Below are 19,414 nucleotides of genomic sequence, written 5' to 3' on the forward strand. Positions count from 1 at the left end.
GAGGATATGTTTAATATCCTCATGGCAGTCTTACGTCCCTAACACCAGATGCAACATGGTGCAGGAGGAAAACAGTGCCAACACTGGCATTTAACCGAACGTTTTTAGAGACCCGAACAGGGGCCTCCCAATGCAGGACAATGCGGCTAAGCGGGTAGCTGCATCTGGTGAAGGAGCAGTGACGACACGTACCTAAACAGGTAGGGTTAAAAGTAACAGGCATCCACCAAATTAACATGGTGTTTATGGGGCGAGAAATCGTTAGGAGGGGTAGAATCCAGAGTGAGGAGATCTAAGTATTTAGCCCACGAAACAGGACCAAACAAGGCTTGGTATGTGTTAGTATGGGAAGGGATTGTGAAAGTGAGGCCGTGGCGGGGGACGGCGTTGAGAGAGAGAGAGAGAGAGAGAAAGAGAGATATTAAAAAGTGAAGTAGTCACAATGAGAGACTGGGCCGCGCCAGAGAACGAAGTGGTCACCGCTGGGGGCTTATGGCTCGACCCAACCACATGGGACGAAGGGGAGCCAGAGAAAGTAGTCAGGAAGGTCAAGAGAGGATCTAGGTTTGCGCCCAATGTAGCGGGGGCTTCAGAGTTTGGTCTTCCAACAGTCCGAATTGGAGGGGCTTGGTCGCCCCACCCCACGAATCTGAGAAGTCATAATAGGAACAGTATTCATCGACATGGAATCCGAGAGGTAATACATTCACGAATGTACACCCCCCCCCCCCCGCACCCACCACAGCCATAATTAGAGGCAGGACACCCAACAAGAGACGGCAACGAAAGGAGGATTGACAATAAAAAGTCCCCTCGCTCGAGACGTTAGGTACTACAGTTCTACGGGCAAGAGTATGCCTCCCCAAACACCCGAGTATCAAAACAGAAGAAGTTCGAAAGAATCGAGACTGGTAAAAAAAGGTTGGCAGGAAATGAGAAAGGAGAAGAGGGAGGGGGGGAGAAACATGAAACGAGGAAAAAAAAAGAGCTCTGGCACAATTGGTGAAGACAGCAGCAGGAGCACAAGGCTACAAAAGGACAGAGGACTGACCCACGGAGCATCACACTCCGGCAGCCGTCCACCAAGCCCCCTCACGACGACAACGGGCCAGAAAGGGAGGGGGTAAACGCGGTGAAGGGAACTTCAATTATTATCTATCAAACGAGGAAGCAGATTTAGAGCTATTTAATTATTAATGTTTTTCCATTTAGAAGTTCTGATTAAATTACCATCGTGGTCAAGTTAGAGGCTAATTATAAAAACATTGATTCTCTTTTTTTAATGTTCGATTACTTGTTCCAATTTTTTTTTTTCGTTCAACATTCTTGGGTCAAGGCTAGACCTGTATTTCAGGTCAGGAATGACCCATCTTTCAGATTTATTTTAGCACCATCAGGAGTTTAGATAGAGCATTAAGGAGTCATGGAGTGCATAGCCAACGGGACCATCCAGCAACACGGGTTTCATAGGATCAGGTTGAGGCCGCTCTTGCAGAATTTGAAATTACGATGTCAAATCCCTCTTCTAATGAAGAATTTCCAATTCCTAAACAGATACACGTCACCCAAGTGGATAGCGAAGTTCAGTAGACAGGTGGCGATCCTCAAATTGCAGGTGGTTGAGCCACATCAGGTCTCACCCCCAGGTAATCTTCCTCTGCCCCACCCCTAATACTCTGCAGCACGACGACAGCCAACCTCCCCCCCCCCTACTCACCAACACCCTAGGGGACAGCGGCCTGCAGCTTCTCCATGTACCCCTCTTCCCTATGCATCCCCCTCCCCCTCCACTATACACATGTTCAGCAATTAGGAAACGCCTCCCTGAACCCCTGTATGCGAGTCTTTCGGCAAGGCGCGTACGTACGCCAACCCAGGGGTCCACCCAGGTAACAGTCCCCACCAATACCACCCCATCTCTCTCCCCTCAATCCCAACCTTGGTCAAGCCACCAAACCCCCACCTATCATCCTATGCCTTGCCCAGAACCTATCTACAGTTCCCTACCTTGAACCAACAACATCCTACCCTACCCTACACCCCGACCATCACTAACCCTAACTCACACCAACCCTTCCCTAACCATTGCTAACATCAATACTCCAGGCCCCCTGCATCTCATGGTATGCATCAGCCCCCATTTTCATCACTCATTGCCTAGACCAGTATTGCCCAAACTAGTTTGCAGATAATTACCAACATTGTGGATCGTAACCGGAAGATGGACGACTAGCTAAGGGCAAGTAGGTTCATGTTTGTCAGCTACCCAAGATGATTGGGTGAAAATTTAGTAGCGGGAGTCTGTATAAACCCAAATGATTCCATAACGCAGACCAAGAGTCAGGAAAGACCTGTATTTGTGCACATGGCCAGAGTTTGTTTTGGCGATAAAAGTTAAAGAAAAAAATAAGAGGAAATAGCCAATAGGTATTGTTACGAATTCCTCTGTAACTGGGTTCTTTTAAACTATGATCCTTCTCAAGTCCAGATATCCCTAGTCTTTGTGGAAATTCAGTTAAATGTTTAAGGTAAGAAATGAAATTTCACTTCAAAATATCACATTATTACTATTCACAACCCTCTGACGAAGTCGTCCAACGCATCACTAGCCTTAACGTTAGCTATGGTCAAAGATGATGGACCCTATGCAAGTCCCTCTGACGAGGTCTTCTGCACAACACTTGCTCTCACGCTAGCTGCAGTTATGGTGACATCTCGAAGTGCCCCACTAGCCCACTCACTAGCACCCCAGTGAAGTCTTCCAGCACTCTACTAACCTCCTGATTAGGACACCCAAACGGTGAAGTCCTCAGCGATTCACTAGCCCGCGGGCTAGTACGTCTCAAAGTCGACCAGTGTACTGCTTCACTGCCGTCTATCGCCAGTCACCGGTACCTCATCACCTCCCAGAACAGCAGACTAGAAGATGGAAAACTAATATTAATGGGAGGGTCAACTGTTTAACTCAGAACCTGGATCATAGATGGCGCCGAGGTCCGTCACAGTATTTAGCTAGTTTAAAACAAGGCCAGAACAAAACACTCAAAGTCTTTGAAACTGGTATAATGCGGAGAGTGAGTGACTTGAGGTACGAACTAGGGTATGATAACCTGAAAATTAGTCAGAAGGCTAAACAACTGCTTTACATGTTCAATTGTGTCCCTGGGACACTTGGAGCCCCACATTTCGGCTGCAAGTGTAACGATGGATTATTACAGTCTAATAGAGTTCGCTTCGGACTTGCAGAATATTCAAGGGCAGTATAAAGATACAACTGACACCAAACAATCTTCTTATGTTCAAGCAGTAGTTACGAACGATGTACATCGTATTAAGGAGAGCTCTCCGCATCGTATTAAGGAGAGCTCCCATAACAACTGAAGGTGAGTACACCATAGAGTGGTTCCGCCTCCTCACTGGTACTTCACTGATGACCCCCAGGTATTGGAGCTGTGGCGGACACGGCCACAAAAGACTTGACTGCCCTAATAATGAGGAATTGTGAGATAAGGCCCCCAAGGAGGAAGGGAGGCCCACTTTTGAAGTGAGGGTGTGCGGGAAGATGTTGACCGCATTCCTGGACACTGGTAGTCGGGTAACTATCATTAAGATGGACTCATTTAGGACCTTCAGTCAGGTGCGCCTTAAGGAAGATGGTGCACAGTTAACAGCTATCAATGGTCAACATTTTGACATTCTAGGAAAATCCACCTTAAACTTTAACATTGAAAAAGACGAACCTTGTATCCATGAATGCACTGTGGTGGATAATTTAACATTCCCTGGTGATATATTTATTGGGGTTGGATTTTCTACGAAGATTCACTTATTCTTTGTCTTATTCTATTCTTAAATACCCACCACGGTCATTTAAGTTTATTAAGGTTGCCGTAGTAAGAAATATTTAAACCGGAAGTACCCTTCATGTGGCGGGCAGAGTTGATAAATTGTTGATAACTTATAATCTGGTGTATGTTCATTATAAAGGTGCAGTAATACCAGTAGTCAACCTCTCTCACAAACCTCATAGTTTTAGGGTAGGCGATAGTTTGACGCAGGGAATTGTGGTAAATTCAAAAGAAATAACAGTCAGGTACCAAACAAACATTTACTATAGCAGCGCAATATAGCACACTGAACTGAACGTAAGGGAACAGGGGTCACACAGTAAGATCGATACAAAGAACCCGATATCTCCTCAAGATAAGGAAATGTTGGACAAGGTAATAACTGCTCTAGATTTGACTCATATGTCACCTGCTGAATGTTGGTGACTTTACGAGAAGTCCTCTATAAATTTCCTAAGTTATTTGCAACCGAGGATAAGGAAATAGGTTACCTGCCTCAAGTGGAACACACAAGAGGCACTGAACTACAGCCCAGTTTCCCTAACTTGTATACCATGCAAGGTTGATACCGGGTTGATACCTGGTTGATGGGGTTCTGGGAGTTCTTCTACTCCCCAAGCCCAGCCCGAGGCCAGGCTTGACTTGTGAGAGTTTGGTCCACCAGGCTGTTGCTTGGAGCGGCCCGCAGGCCCACATATCCACCACAGCCCGGTTGGTCCGGCACTCCTTAGAGAAAACAATCTAGTTTCCTCTTGAAGATGTCCACGGTTGTTTCGGCAATATTTCTTATGCTCGCTAGGAGGACGTTGAACAACCGCGGACCTCTGATGTTTATACAGTGTTCTCTGATTGTGCCTATGGCACCTCTGCTCTTCACTGGTTCTATTCTGCATTTTCTTCCATATCGTTCACTCCAGTACGTTGTTATTTTACTGTGTAGATTTGGTACTTGGCCCTCCAGTATCTTCCACGTGTATAGCCTTCACAACCTGCACAACCTGCACAACCTTGTGAAAATGCAATCAGAAGCTATTTTGGCCCTCCAAGACACAGTCGCCCGACAACAACATACCATAGACTGCCTCCTTAAATCGTCGATGAACAACAACCAAGAAATTCTCAACGTACAAACTGTTGCAAATGTTGCAATGGATGAAATACGTAAGATTCAGGCTGAAGAAACCCTCACAGCTCAAAGTGACCTCCTTAAAAAGCTGGAAAAACTGATCAATCTCCTTCAGACTCACCAGGCGGCTTCCAAAGATGACCAAGAGCAACAACAACTTCATGACTCCCTGATAATTAGCTCTACTGATCTACCTGCTGAACAACAAGGTGAGGATTGCTGTAACATAGCCAACACCCTAATTAATTCAAAGATCAGTGTCAATGTTCAAATCAAATCGGCTATTAGGATAGATAAAAACAATCCCCGTAACAGGAGAATGCTCATTAAACTTGCAAATCCCTCTGAGAAGTTTGACCTCATGCAAACAGCTGCTAAGCAAAAAACCAACCTCTATATAAATGAGTGTCTTACTAAGCAGCGTAGATCCCTCCTCTACAGGCTGCGCCAAGTTCGCAAACAAAACCTTGGTCTTATCAAGCAGTGCTACACAAGGAATGGTACGATTATTGCGAAGAAAGAAGCTACAGGAAAAAGATATGAAATAAAATGTGACCAACAACTCCTGGCCTTCTTAAGTGATTGTGGTATATCTGAAAACCTGAACCCGACCAATGCCAGTACTTAAAATAACTCTTTCAGTGCCTGAGCCTAACCTAACTTTGTCTAAGGTGCTGTCTCTGCCTTACCATTTACCTGATGTTCTCCTATTCATATAATTTCCTAATTAATCCATCAAGTCTCCATGCACTTATGCAAGCATCTACCTCAGTTTCATTGTAAAATTTTACTCTTAAATCTAATCTTACCCTAATTCCATTTATATTTAAAATTTAAAGTTATTTGTATTGATCTATGTCATTTATTGAAATCAATTATTGATCTCATTTTTGTTCTTTTAATTAAGTTCCTACTAATTATAAGTTAAAACTAAGCTTAATAAAATTTATTTTCTTTAAGATTATTTTACTTTACAATTATCATTTGTCAATTTTTTTATATATTCATCTTGACAGTCTCTACTGATTTTTTGTTCTCTCCGCCAAACTTGTGCATCCTCCATGGCTATCTAGTGACCTTAATTCTACCTCTAATTGTTTCAATTCCTTGTTTGCTTGCATTTATTGTTGTGTCCTGCCATAATTATTCTCTAATTTAGCAGACTCAATACTTTGTAAGCTCTTATTGTATTGTTATATTATTATATTGTGTTTTGCTATAATTACTTCCTATTTTTTACAGCAGATTTGTTTTTCATCTGTTCATGTAATTGCTTATCTTATTGTATTGTGACATTCTTTTCTATATTGACATATATTTTCTGTCTATTGTTACTTACAGTGTACCTGAGAGTACCTGTAAGCAATCTACCTCTTTTTTAATTTTTGCTCAATTTTTTTGTATTGCTTAGTCCTGTTTATATTTTTGTTTTATATATCTATATCTTGTGTTTTGTATAGTCCATGTTTATATGTTTTTTTCTTTAATCTCATTCATTACCTAGGTTTCCTAGCCTAGCCATACTCCCTTACTCCATTGTACCCCTGTAAGCCCCTTTTGTGTTTGTTTGGTACAATATTGTGTACTTTTATTTCTTTTTGTTTTTCTTGTTTTTCCGGCAATCAGCTTTTTTTTATGCAGTCAAGTATAGACCCAGAACTTAACCTCTTATCCACTATCTATGACAATAATCACTTTAATGATCTAAATTGCAGATATTTTGCAGCACATGATGTAAACAATGTATTAACTCATAGTCACAATATCTCTGTAATCAATTTGAACGTTAGATCCCTAGGTAAACACTTCGATGATGTTAGTGCCTTGATTGAAGCTATTGACAACAATTTCTCTTTTATTATACTTACTGAAACATGGTTGAAAGATGATACTACTCAACTCTTTAACATGCCTAACTACTCAGCAATCCACAACTGTCGTCAACTTCAGAGAGGTGGTGGCACTGCTCTTTACTACCACCAAGAACTAACATGCTTAAAAGAAATTAGAACTAGAGACTGCTATGGGGAGTATATCTTCGCCAGCTTCAGAGTCAAGGGTGCCGAGTCTATCCTGTCTGTGGGTGCAGTTTATAGAATTCCTAACACTGATGTGTCCGAATTCAACTCAAACCTTAGAAATCTAATACTTGATAACAGACTGAACAAAAACCACCTAATTATCGCAGGGGACTTTAATATTGACCTCTGCGAGCCAGAACACCCTACTGCTGTTAGCTTCCTCAACTGTATGAATTCCTGCTTCCTCATACCCTTAATCACTAGACCTACTAGAATCACTGATAGCACTGCCACGACTCTAGATCACATCTGGACCAACATAACCTCTCCGCTTACTTCAGGTATAATCACCGATAGCACTACAGACCATTACCCCACATTTCTCTTAACTAACATTAGCAAACCACCTCTAGAAACAAGGGAGTTAAGCTTTAGGCTGCACAATGAAACTGCTATAAACAATTTTATAACTGCTGCTGATAATGTCAACTGGGAGTCCGAGTTAGGTAACATAGGGGACATCAACCTAGCAGTGCAATCTTTTCTACAAACAACTCTTAGCCTTTATAATACCCACTGTCCTATGCTTACAAAACAAGTCACAACCAAAAGGCTTAACAATCCCTGGCTTACAAAGGAAATACTTAAATCTATTAATAAAAAACATGACCTTGAGAAAAAGTATAGGTTAGGGATTGTCTCCAAAGAATTCTCAAAGAATTACTCATTATTGCTGTCTAAGATAATTAGACGAGCCAAAACTAAGTACTACGAAGATAAATTTACCCAAATAAAGAGCAACATTAAACAAACATGGAGAACAATTTCACAAATATTGGGATCAAAGAAGTCTTTAAATAACAAACCGACTCTCCTGTCTAATAACGATGGTCAGCTTTCAGCCTCTGATTCTGCTATTGAGTTCAATAGGTTCTTCTCTTCCATTGGTTCATCCCTTGCTAATGATATTCCATCTTCCAGTACTGACATTAAGGACTATCTGACAGGGAACTATCCCCAGTCTCTGTACCTAAAGCCTATTAATTCCATTGACGTCAATGAGATAATCCTTTCCCTTAAAACCAAGTCTGGTGCCCTTGAGGAGATACCAACTTTAATCTACAAAAAAGCCTCCAGATCTTTAGCCCCTGCTATTGCTTTGCTCTTCAACAAGTCACTTGAACTCCAAACCTTTCCAGATATTCTAAAAAAAGCGAGAGTAACGCCTGTCCACAAATGTGGTAATCTCACAGATGTTAACAACTACAGACCTATATCAATCCTGCCAAACTTGTCAAAAAATTTTGAAAAACTAATCTATAAGCAGCTTTACTCATATCTAGCCAAACTCAATATACTTAGCCCTTGCCAATATGGCTTCAGGCCCAAAAAAAGCACTAACGATGCACTTATTAGTATGCTTAACTCGATTCATACAGCTCTTGATAAAAATGAGTTCCCTGTTGGGTTATTTGTGGACCTGCGTAAAGCTTTCGATACTGTCAACCACCAAAACCTTCTTCTTAAATTACATCATTATGGTGTCAGAGGACACTCCCTACAATACCTCAAATCCTACCTTACTGACAGGCTCCAATGTGTTTCTGTGAATAATACAATTTCTCCCACCCTACCCATCAACATTGGTGTTCCCCAGGGCAGCATACTTGGCCCTCTCCTCTTTCTCATCTACATTAATGACCTTCCAAATGCCTCCCAACACCTCAAACCAATCCTATTTGCTGACGACACAACCTTCATTTACTCCAGTCCTGATCCCCTTGCTCTAAATGCCACAGTAAATACTGAGCTAAATAAAGTCCATCTGTGGCTAACTGCCAACAAACTCACCCTTAACATTGACAAAACTTTCTATATTCTGTTTGGCAATAAATCCTCTAATCAAATAAATCTCAAAATAATCAATACCCAAATTTGTAACAAATTAGTTGGCAAATTCCTTGGCATTCTCATTGACCACAAGCTGAATTTCCAGGGACACATTCTAAACATATCTAAAAAAGTTTCAAAAACTGTGGGCATTCTTTCTAAGATCAGATATTATGTACCACGCCCTGCCCTGGTGACTCTTTATTACTCCCTTATCTATCCATATCTCAACTATGGTATTTGTGCTTGGGGCTCTACTACCCAAAATCATTTACGTCCTCTAATTACTCAACACAAAGCTGCTATTAGGACAATATCCAATTCTGGCCCCAGACATCACTCGGTACCCCTATTCAAATCCCTGAATATGTTAGACATTAAGTCACTGCACATTCTCTCATGTGTACTATACATATACAAAACGCTAAATTGTAATGCCAATCCTGATCTCAAAAGCTTCATAGAAGGTTGTAACAGAACCCATGAGCACCACACCAGAAATAAATACAGTTTTGATATTCCTAGAGTACGACTTAATCAAACCAGAAATGCTCTACAAATCAAGGGGCCCAGAATGTGGAATGACCTTCCCAACCATGTTAAAGACAGTACCTCTCTCAACCAGTTTAAGATAAAAACTAAACACTACCTAATAAATTCCCTGTAACCTACCTCACTCCTCTATTGTCAACCCATGTCCGTTATTTTCTTTTTTTTTAATCAACACTGTTTGTCAACCTATTGTATTTGTGCTGCTTTTTCAGTCATGTTCCCCCTTTTTTTTTATCTTTATTTGTATTTGTTCTCAACACTTTTTATTCTTTATGCTCAATTAGTATTAAGTTCTAGATATTAATGTTTTTCTTGCCCGAAACGCATTGCGTAATAGTGGCTTTAGGCATTGTATGTACTAGCTCTATCTTTATATCAATCCATTAATGTAACATCACTTGTATGTATATACCTTACCTGAATAAACATCTGATCTGATCTGATCTATATTATTTGATATCTCTCTCGTCTTCTTTCTAGTGAGTACATTTGGAGGGCTTTGAAACTATCCCAATAATTTAGGTGTTTTATCTCGTCTATGCGTGCCGTATATGTTCTCTTTATTCCCTCTCTGTTTCAGCAATCTCTCCTGCTCTGAAGGGGAAATGGAGTATTGAGTAGTACTCGAGACAGGACAACACAAGTGACTTGAAGAGTACAACCATTGTGATGGGATCCCTGGATTTGAAAGTTCTCGTAATCCATCCTATCATTTTTCTGGCTGTCACAATATTTGCTTGGTTATGCTCCTTAAACGTTAGGTCGTCAGACATTATTATTCTCAAATCTTTTACATGCTGTTTTCCTACTATGGGTACATTTGATTGTGTTTTGTACTCTGTATTATGTTTAAGGTCCTCATTTTTACCGTACCTGAGTACCTGGAATTTATCACTGTTAAACATCATGTTATTTTCTGATGCCCAGTCGAAAACATTATTAATATCTGCTTGAAGTTTTTCAATATCTTCAGCCAAGGTAATTTTCATGCTGATTTTTGTGTCATTAGCAAAGGATGATACGAAGCTGTGACTTGTATTTTTGTCTATATCTGATATGAGGATAAGGAAAAGCAGCGGTGCAAGGACTGTACCCTGAGGTACAGAGCTTTTAACTGCGCTTGGACTCGATTTTATATGGTATGGCTGTTACTCGCTGAGTCCTGTTTGACAGAAAACTGAGTCTCCAGCGTCCTACTTTACCGGTTATTCCCATTGACTTTATTTTGTGTGCTATCACTCCATGGTCACATTTATCGAAAGCCTTTGCTAAGTCAGTGTATATCACATCAGCATTCTGTTTTTCTTCTAATGCCTCAGTGACTTTGTCGTAGTGATCAAGTAGCTGTGAGAGGCACGATCTTCCCGCTCGAAATCCATGTTGGCCTGGGTTGTGAAGGTCATTGGTCTCCATGAAATTGGTGACCTGACTCTTAATCACTCTTTCAAATACTTTTATTATGTGCGACGTTAGTGCAACTGGTCTATAATTCTTTGCCAATGCTCTGCTCTCTCCCTTATATAGAGAGGCTATGTCTGCTGCTTTCAGCGCATCTGGTATCTCCTCCATGTCCAAGCTCTCCGTCCACACTATACTGAGTGCCTATGCTACCGGCACTTTGCATTTCTTTATAAATATTGAATTCCATGAATCTGGACCCGGAGCCGAGTGCCTGGGCTTGTTTTCAATTTCTCTTTCAAAGTCTAGTGCGCTCGTGTTTATATCAGTTATATTTACAGGGGTTTGAATATCCCGCATAAAGAAATTGTCTGGATCTTCCACTTTCACGTTGTTTATTGGAGTGCTAAACATGTGCTCATACTGCTTTTTAGGATTTCACTAATTTCTTTGTCATCCTCCGTGTATGAATCTTCACTTGTAAGAATAGGTCCAATACTGGCAGTGGTTTTTGCTTTTGATTTCGCATATGTGAAGAAGTATTTGCTATTGCTTTATTTTCCTGAATTGCTTTCTGCTCTAACTGCCTTTCTTCAGTTTGATATGAGTGTTTCAATTTCCGCTCGATTTCTTCAATCTCCCTATTTAAATTATTCCTTCTTGGATGGGAAAGTCCTGTCTGCTTAAGCATTTCCGTTATTTTTTTTCCTTCTTTTATAGTGTCGTCTGCGTTCTCTTTCTACGTTGGATCTCTTTTTGGCTTTCCTCAAAGGAACATGTTTCAGACAAACTTGATACGCTTCCGAGGTCAGTTTTTCTATTCCTTCTGTAGGACTTGTATTACTTAAAACAGTTCCCCATGGAATGTTTGTAAGTTCCCTGTTTATTATCTCTCAGTCTATCCTTTTATTATTAAAATTTAATTTACTGAATAGCCCCTCTCGCTTGATCAACGTTTTAGGTCTATTCTGAGTATTGATGGTCGTTTACAGTTCAATGAGTTTGTGATCTGAGTATGTGGTATCTGATATCGTAATGTCCCTGATAATGTCTTCATTGTTCGTAAAGACCAGATCCAGAATATTTTAATTTCTAGTTGGCTCTGATATCTGCTGGTTGAGTGAAAATTTGTCACAGAATCTAAGTAGTTCTCTAATCTGTGGTTGGTTAGGTCCCGATAGATTTCCTGGTATAATATTATTGTTTGCTATTTTCCACCTGAGACTAGGCAAGTTGAAGTCACCTGGGAAGATAATATCCGGTATCGGGTTCTCCAAATTATCAAGGCTGTTCTCTAATTTGCTTATCTGTTCTGTGAATTCCTCAGCCGTTGCATCTGGCGGTTTGTATATTAGAATAATCACTAAGTTTATTTTCTCTATTTTTAATCCCAGTACCTCCACCACCTCATTTGTAACGTTAAGGAGCTCCGAGCATACAAGGTCTTCCCTAATATACAGACCCACTCCTCCATGTGACCTAATTTTCCTATCACACCTGTATAGATTATATCCTGAAATCCAGATCTCACTGTCCAACAATTCCCCTGCATGGGTTTCTATGAAAGCTCCAAATACTGCATTTGACTCCGTGAGGAGGCCATTTATGAACTGTACTTTGTTGTTTGTTCTTGTTTTTAGTCCTTGTATGTTGGCAAAGATGAATGAGGCTACTCTATTAGGGATAGTTGGACTGTGAGACTTTTTCGGCAAGCCCATTATGCTTGGACGTATTGAGTTTCTGACCAGTGCTGATTGTTGTAGGCCTGTCGTAGTTCCCTTTTGGTGTGTAATTGTATCTGTAATTCTGGTATGCAAGTGGGTCTGGCATCTAGTTCCATACACTCTCCATGCTCCTCCTTTTGAATTCTCTTTCGGTTTGGTATAAAAAAATTATCGAGTTTCCTCCAAATTCATTATCCTGTTTGCCACTCTTTACGTAGCGTTTTGAGCCTTTCACGTGAAAGTATGGGCAGCTGAGGTCACAGCATTTTCTGTCCTCGAGTGAGGTTTGGCACATGTCAGGATGGAAAAACCTACATCATGTTGATCCAAATCGACACTGACCTTTCCTAAGCATATTTACAAAATTTTGGGGATGTTGGTAACTGCATTCTAATCCTTTCTTATTACCAGCATATGTATGTCTGCATATGCCCTTTGCATAAAATTTGCATATGTCTGTCCTTCTGGTCTGAAGGTGATGGAGAAGGTCGTGAGGAAAAGGTTCGTAGAGCATCTGGAGGGAAATAACTTTGTAACACACCACCAGCATGGATTCAGAGATGGTAAATCCTGCCTCACAGGTTTAGCAGAATTCTATGACCAAGTAAACAAAATTAGGCAAGAAAGAGAAGGGTGGGCCGACTGCATTTTCTTGGACTGCCAGAAAGCCTTTGACACTGTACCCCATAAAAGGCTGTTACAAAAGTTGGAGCAACAAGCAGGAGTAAAAGGTAAGGTGCTCCAGTGGATAAGGGAGTATCTAAGCCACGGGAAACAGCGAGTAACTGTGAGGGGGGAGGGGGGAGACATCAGAGTGGTGAGATGTCACCAGCGGAGTCCCACAGGGCTCTATACTTGGATCCATCCTGTTTCTAATATATGTAAACGATCTTCCAGAGGGTATAAACTCATTCCTCTCCATGTTTGCTGATGATGCAAAGATTATGAGAAGAATCAAGACAGCTGAAGATAGACAGAGACTACAGGACGACCTGGACAAGCTGGAGGAATGGTCTAGAAAATGGCTACTAAAGTTCAACTCAGGAAAGTGTAAAGTAATGAAATTAGGCGAAGGGAGGAGAAGGCAGAACACAAGGTACCATCTGGGAGGTGAAATCCTTCAAGAGTGAAATAGAGAGAAAGATCTGGGGATTGATATCACACTGAACCTGTCCCCAGAGGCCCACATCAAAAGGATATCATCAGCGGCATATGCTAGACTGACCAAAATAAGAACTGTTTTAGAAACTTATGTAAGGAATCGTTCAGGACCCTGTATACCACTTATGTCAGACCAATCCTGGAATATGCAGCTCCAGCTTGGAGTCCATACCTAGTTAAAAACAAGACAAAGTTAGAGAAGATTCAGTGGTATGCCACCAGACTCGTCCCGGAACTGAGAGGTATGAGCTACGAGGAAAGGCTAAAGGAGCTGAACCTCACGTCCCTGGAAAACAGAAGAGTAAGGGGAGACATGATAACCACCTAAAAACTTCTCAGGGGAATTGACAGGGTGGACAAAGACAAACTCTTTAGCACGGGTAGAACATGAACAAGAGGAAAAAGGTGGAAACTTAGTACCCAAATGAGCCACAGAGACATTAGAAAGATTTTTTTCAGTGTCAGAGTAGTTAACAAATGGAATGCACTAGGAAGTGATGTAGTGGAGGCAGACTCCATACACAGTTTCAAATGTAGATATGATAGAGCCCAGTAGGCTCAGGAATCTGTACACCAGTTAATTGACGGTTGAGAGGCGGGACCATTGGGGATTGAGCCAAAGCTCAACCCGCGCAAGCACAACTAGGTGAGTACTATTCCAACAGGTGACAATCTTCAGGTCCAGACACGTCAATGGACACTCCCAGAAGAGGCGAAACAACTTATTAAAGAGGAGAGTAAGAGGATGGTGAGACAGGGCGTCATAGAAGAAAGCCCATTCCTGTGGCTCTCCCCCAGAAATGCTAGTATGCAACCCTAATGGTAGTTATAGGTTTTGGGTAGATTACGATAAATTCAATGAAGTGACAACAGCTGATGCTTATCCTCTGCCTCTAATTCAAGAAATCATAGATCAGTTTGGCGCGGCTAAGTACTTCTGGACACTTGACGTCAAGTCAGCGTATTGGGCCATTCCAGCAACATAGCAAGACCGAGAAAAAAAACTGCCTTTTCGCCTGGTGTTAGGACTTACAATTTCAAGTGTATGCCATTCGGATTAAAGACAGTACCTTCATCTTTTCAGAGAGCAGTTAATTTTATTCTAAGTAATATTAGAGACCCAAAAGTGTGATATTAGAGACCCACCAAGAGTGATATTAGAGACCCACAAAGTGTGATATTAGAGACCCACCTAGTGTGATATTAGAGACCCACAAAGTGTGATATTAGAGACCCGCCTAGTGTGATATTAGAGACCCACAAAGTGTGATATTAGAGACCCACCTAGTGTGATATTAGAGACCCACCAAGAGTGATATTAGAGACCCACAAAGTGAGATATTAGAGACCCGCCTAGTGTGATATTAGAGACCCACAAAGTGTGATATTAGAGACCCACCAAGAGTGATATTAGAGACCCACAAAGTGAGATATTAGAGACCCACCTAGTGTGATATTAGAGACCCACAAAGTGTGATATTAGAGACCCACCTTGTGTAATATTAGTGACTCCTTGTGAAATATTAGAGGCCAACCTTGTGAGATATTAGAGACCCACCTTGTGTGATATTAGAGACCTGTTAGAAATGAACCAGTGCTTGCTCTGCGAGGGCCAATATCTAAGGTCAAAGAATTCCTAAATTTTGCAACTTGTTCTGCTCCACTCGAGACGTTGTTGAGGTTAAATTAAATGGTGAGCTACTGAGGCCCCACAGTCTCAGAACCGCTCTTTTGCCAGTTAAATCCACTACGGGCTCACCATGGCCTGCGCTACTTGCCCCGCTCCTGTGCCAGGTAAGTTACGGGCTCACCATAGCCCGTGCTACTTGCCCCGCTCCTGTGCCAGGTAAGTTTCGGGCTCACCATAGCCCGTGCTACTTGGAACTTGTTCCGAGTAGTTGAATCTATAACAACAACAATACTGAGGCCCTCCTCCCACTGCCTGCATCCCTTGTTCTACAAATGTGTTTTATCAGAGTGGATAGAGGGTCTGTATTTACTCTATTTTGGTGCTAATAATGAAGTTGATTCAAGGGAAATGTTTTTATGGTGTTTACAATCCAAAAACTGTTGTATTAAGAATAATTCTCATTAATATAGCTGGGGAATTTAATAGCGACGTTGCTATGATATCCCCCGTTTTCTATGAGAGGAAAATTCTGCTGCATCTTCTATGATTTAATTTATTTATACAACCCATCAACGATATTATCTGCCTATTGTATTAAATGTTACTATAAAACAGCAACAATAATTATCTGCATAATGTATTGAATATTAGTATATGGTGTCGGGTTTCCGACAATATTAGAACCCACCGAGTGTGATATTTAAACCCCGCCAAGTTTGACACTGGAACACACCAAGTGAGATATTAGAGACCCACCATGTGAGATATTAGAGACCCACCAAGTGTGATATTAGAGACAAACTAGGTGTGATATTAGAACTCACCTTTGTGATATTGGAACCCACCATGTGTAATATTAGAAACCACCATGTGTGATATTAGAAACCACATTTTGTGATATTAGAACCCACAATGTATGATATTAGAGACCCATCATGTGTAATATTAGAGACCCATAATGTATGATATTAGAGACCCACCATGTGTGATATTAGAAACCCCATCATGTATGATATTAGAGATCCATCATGTGGGATATTAGAACCCACCATGTGTGATAGTAGAAACCACCATGTGTGATATTAGAACCCCACCATGTGAGATATTAGAGACCCACCAAGTGTGATATTAGAACTCACCTTTTGTGATATTGGAACCCACCAAGTGAGATATTAGAGACCCACCATGTGAGATATTAGAGACCCACCAAGTGTGATATTAGAGACAAACTAGGTGTGATATTAGAACTCACCTTTTGTGATATTGGAACCCACCATGTGTAATATTAGAAACCACCATGTGTGATATTAGAAACCACATTTTGTGATATTAGAACCCACAATGTATGATATTAGAGACCCACCATGTGCGATATTAGAGACCCATCATGTGTGATATTAGAGACCCATGATGTATGATATTAGAGACCCACCATGCGTGATATTAGAGACCCATCATGTATGATATTAGAGACCCACCAAGTGTGATATTAGAGACCCATCATGTATGATATTAGAGACCCACCATGTGTGATATTAGAGACCCATCATGTATGATATTAGAGACCCACCATGTGTGATATTAGAGACCCATCATGTATGATATTAGAGACCCACCAAGTGTGATATTAGAGACCCACCATGTGTGATATTGGAGACCCACCATGTGTGATATAAGAGACCCATCATGTGTGATATTAGAGGCCCATCATGTATGATATTAGAGACCCACCATGTGTGATATTGGAGACCCACCATGTGTGATATAAGAGACCCACCATGTGTGATATAAGAGACCCACCATGTGTGATATTAGAGACCCACCATGTGTGATATTAGAGACCCACCATGTGTGATATTAGAGACCCACCAAGTGTGATATCAGAACTCACCTTTTGTGATATTAGAACCCACCATGTGTGATATTAGAACCCACCAAGTGTGACATTGGAACCCACTATGTGTGATATTAGAACCCACCTTTTGTGATATTGGAACCCCCCATGTGTGATATTAGAAACCACATTTTGTGATATTAGAACCCACCATGTATGATATTAGAGACCCAACATGTGTAATATTAGAGACCCACCATGTATGATATTAGAGACCCACCATGTGTGATATTGGAGATCCACCATGTGTGATATTAAAGACCCACCATGTGTGATATTAGAGACCCACCATGTGTGATATTAGAGACCCACCAAGTGTGATATTAGAACTCACCTTTTGTGATATTAGAACCCACCATGTGTGATATTAGAAACCACCAAGTGTGACATTGGAACCCACTATGTGTGATATTAGAACCCACCTTTTGTGATATTGGCACCCACCATGTGTGATATTGGCACCCACCATGTGTGATATTAGAACCTACCATGTGTGATATTAGAGACCATCTATGTTGCATCGTGATGCGGCTGAAAATTTTTGTTGAAAATCTGAATTTGAGAAAGTTATTGGAAGTGAAATTTTATCGATTGCAAATCTTCTGTTCCTACTTGATAATTCTCACCAACATTGGTCGCTGTTATTGATGTAGGCGTGTACCAGCCTGCGTCTTCTTCTTCTGAGAGCACAACACAAGGCGCTCGTGTCCTGCCAACTTGGCTTCAGCAGTCAGGTGCAAATAATACGACCCTGTACGCTACTGGCTCTGTCATACACACCACCACATGGCTCTGTCATACACACCGCCACATGGCTCTGTCATACACACCGCCACATGGCTCTGTCATACACACCGCCACATGGTTCTGTTATACACACCGCCACATGGTTCTGTTATACACACCGCCACATGGTTCTGTTATACACACCACCACATGGTTCTGTTATACACACCGCCACATGGTTCTGTTATACACACCGCCACATGGTTCTGTTATACACACCACCACATGGTTTTGTTATACACACCGCCACATGGCTCTGTTATACACACCACCACATGGTTTATCTCCACAACTGTGGACCTCACCTTGTAGGCAATATGTTCGTCAATCTATTGCCTCAATTGATTCAATTACCTGAATTGATTCAATTACAATGAGAATCAATTACCAATTGATTCTCGTCTGGTTTCCCCCTTTCAGACTGCCAAAGGTCTAGAAGTCATAATATTTGTGTCTGCTGCAACACGCTCAAAAATCAAGGACGCTCCATTGCTTCACTCTCTCTAGGTGATAAAAAGTACCCGTTCTGATCGTGCAATTCTGTTTCCAAGCAAACAATGTGGTGTTCATAAGCAAAGAAGAGAGTTTGTATGAAGGTAACGAAGCAATCCTCCCAATGTACAGAGAGAACCTTCCACAACTCTTGTGTTTCACTGTGACACTCACAGCAGCCTATAGAGTCAGCCGCTCAGCTTCTACATATACCATTAGATTATCTTCAGCATTTATTTCTTAACATAATTCCTCTTAAAATATTATTGTCACTCAATATTTTCTCCAAGTATCTACGGACGCAATCCGTCGTCCGGCACCTGACACATTTCCCAGGATGCTGCCGCTTTGTTTGATATGCTAGTTTGGGCTTTCCTGTTTATTGTTCATGTTCCCTAACGGTCTAACCATTGCCTAATTATGGGGATATAATTGTAGCAACAAGAACTTACACAGAATGTTGAATTACGCAAGAGAGAGGCACCCCAGTATGGAGTTTACACAACAGTCTTAGTGAAGAACTCTCTAGTTATTTTATACTGACTCTTCTCGCGTCTATTAATCAGCAGTTCACATTACACGGAATAGCAAATAAGCATTAGTGAGAGAGGGAGGGAATTATCATGAGAAACCACCAAGCTCCATAAAGACTATATAGCACTTGAAAGGGATCAGGATAAGGATTTGGGATGGTACGTGGGATTAGTTATTTAGTCTAGTTTATTTATTATGCAGCCCGTACCCATGCTGTGGGCATTAGTGGAAAGTGTTAAAGAGGCACATAATGGACTCAGGGACTGAACCCCACAATTCATTTAGCTAAACAACTTACAATCTTGATGACCTAGTTACAACATTCATTGGATATCGTCACATCAACAATAAGTTCGAG

The 19,414-nt window shown here is 41.2% G+C and overlaps 1 protein-coding gene across 1 annotated transcript; it reads left to right on the forward strand.

The window, feature by feature from the left end:
- Nucleotides 1-4,854: 4,854 nt before the first annotated feature.
- On the forward strand, nt 4,855-5,795 carry LOC138352561 (uncharacterized). Its single transcript, XM_069305051.1, has 2 exons — nt 4,855-5,183; nt 5,416-5,795. The coding sequence occupies exons 1-2, from the start codon at nt 4,865-4,867 to the stop codon at nt 5,520-5,522; spliced, it is 426 nt and encodes a 141-aa protein (XP_069161152.1). The 5' UTR covers nt 4,855-4,864; the 3' UTR covers nt 5,523-5,795.
- Nucleotides 5,796-19,414: the final 13,619 nt, after the last annotated feature.

The sequence above is a fragment of the Procambarus clarkii genome, chromosome 54 (assembly GCF_040958095.1).
Source record: "Procambarus clarkii isolate CNS0578487 chromosome 54, FALCON_Pclarkii_2.0, whole genome shotgun sequence".
Lineage (NCBI taxonomy): Eukaryota > Metazoa > Arthropoda > Malacostraca > Decapoda > Cambaridae > Procambarus > Procambarus clarkii.

What these genes read in the sequence shown, in the direction of transcription:
- LOC138352561 (XM_069305051.1), top strand. Translation starts at nt 4,865, where the DNA reads ATGCAATCAGAAGCTATTTTGGCCCTCCAAGACACAGTCGCCCGACAA. An exon ending in TCTACCTGCTGAACAACAAG is followed by an intron (nt 5,184 to 5,415) that starts GTGAGGATTGCT and finishes CCTCCTCTACAG; the next exon opens with GCTGCGCCAAGTTCGCAAAC.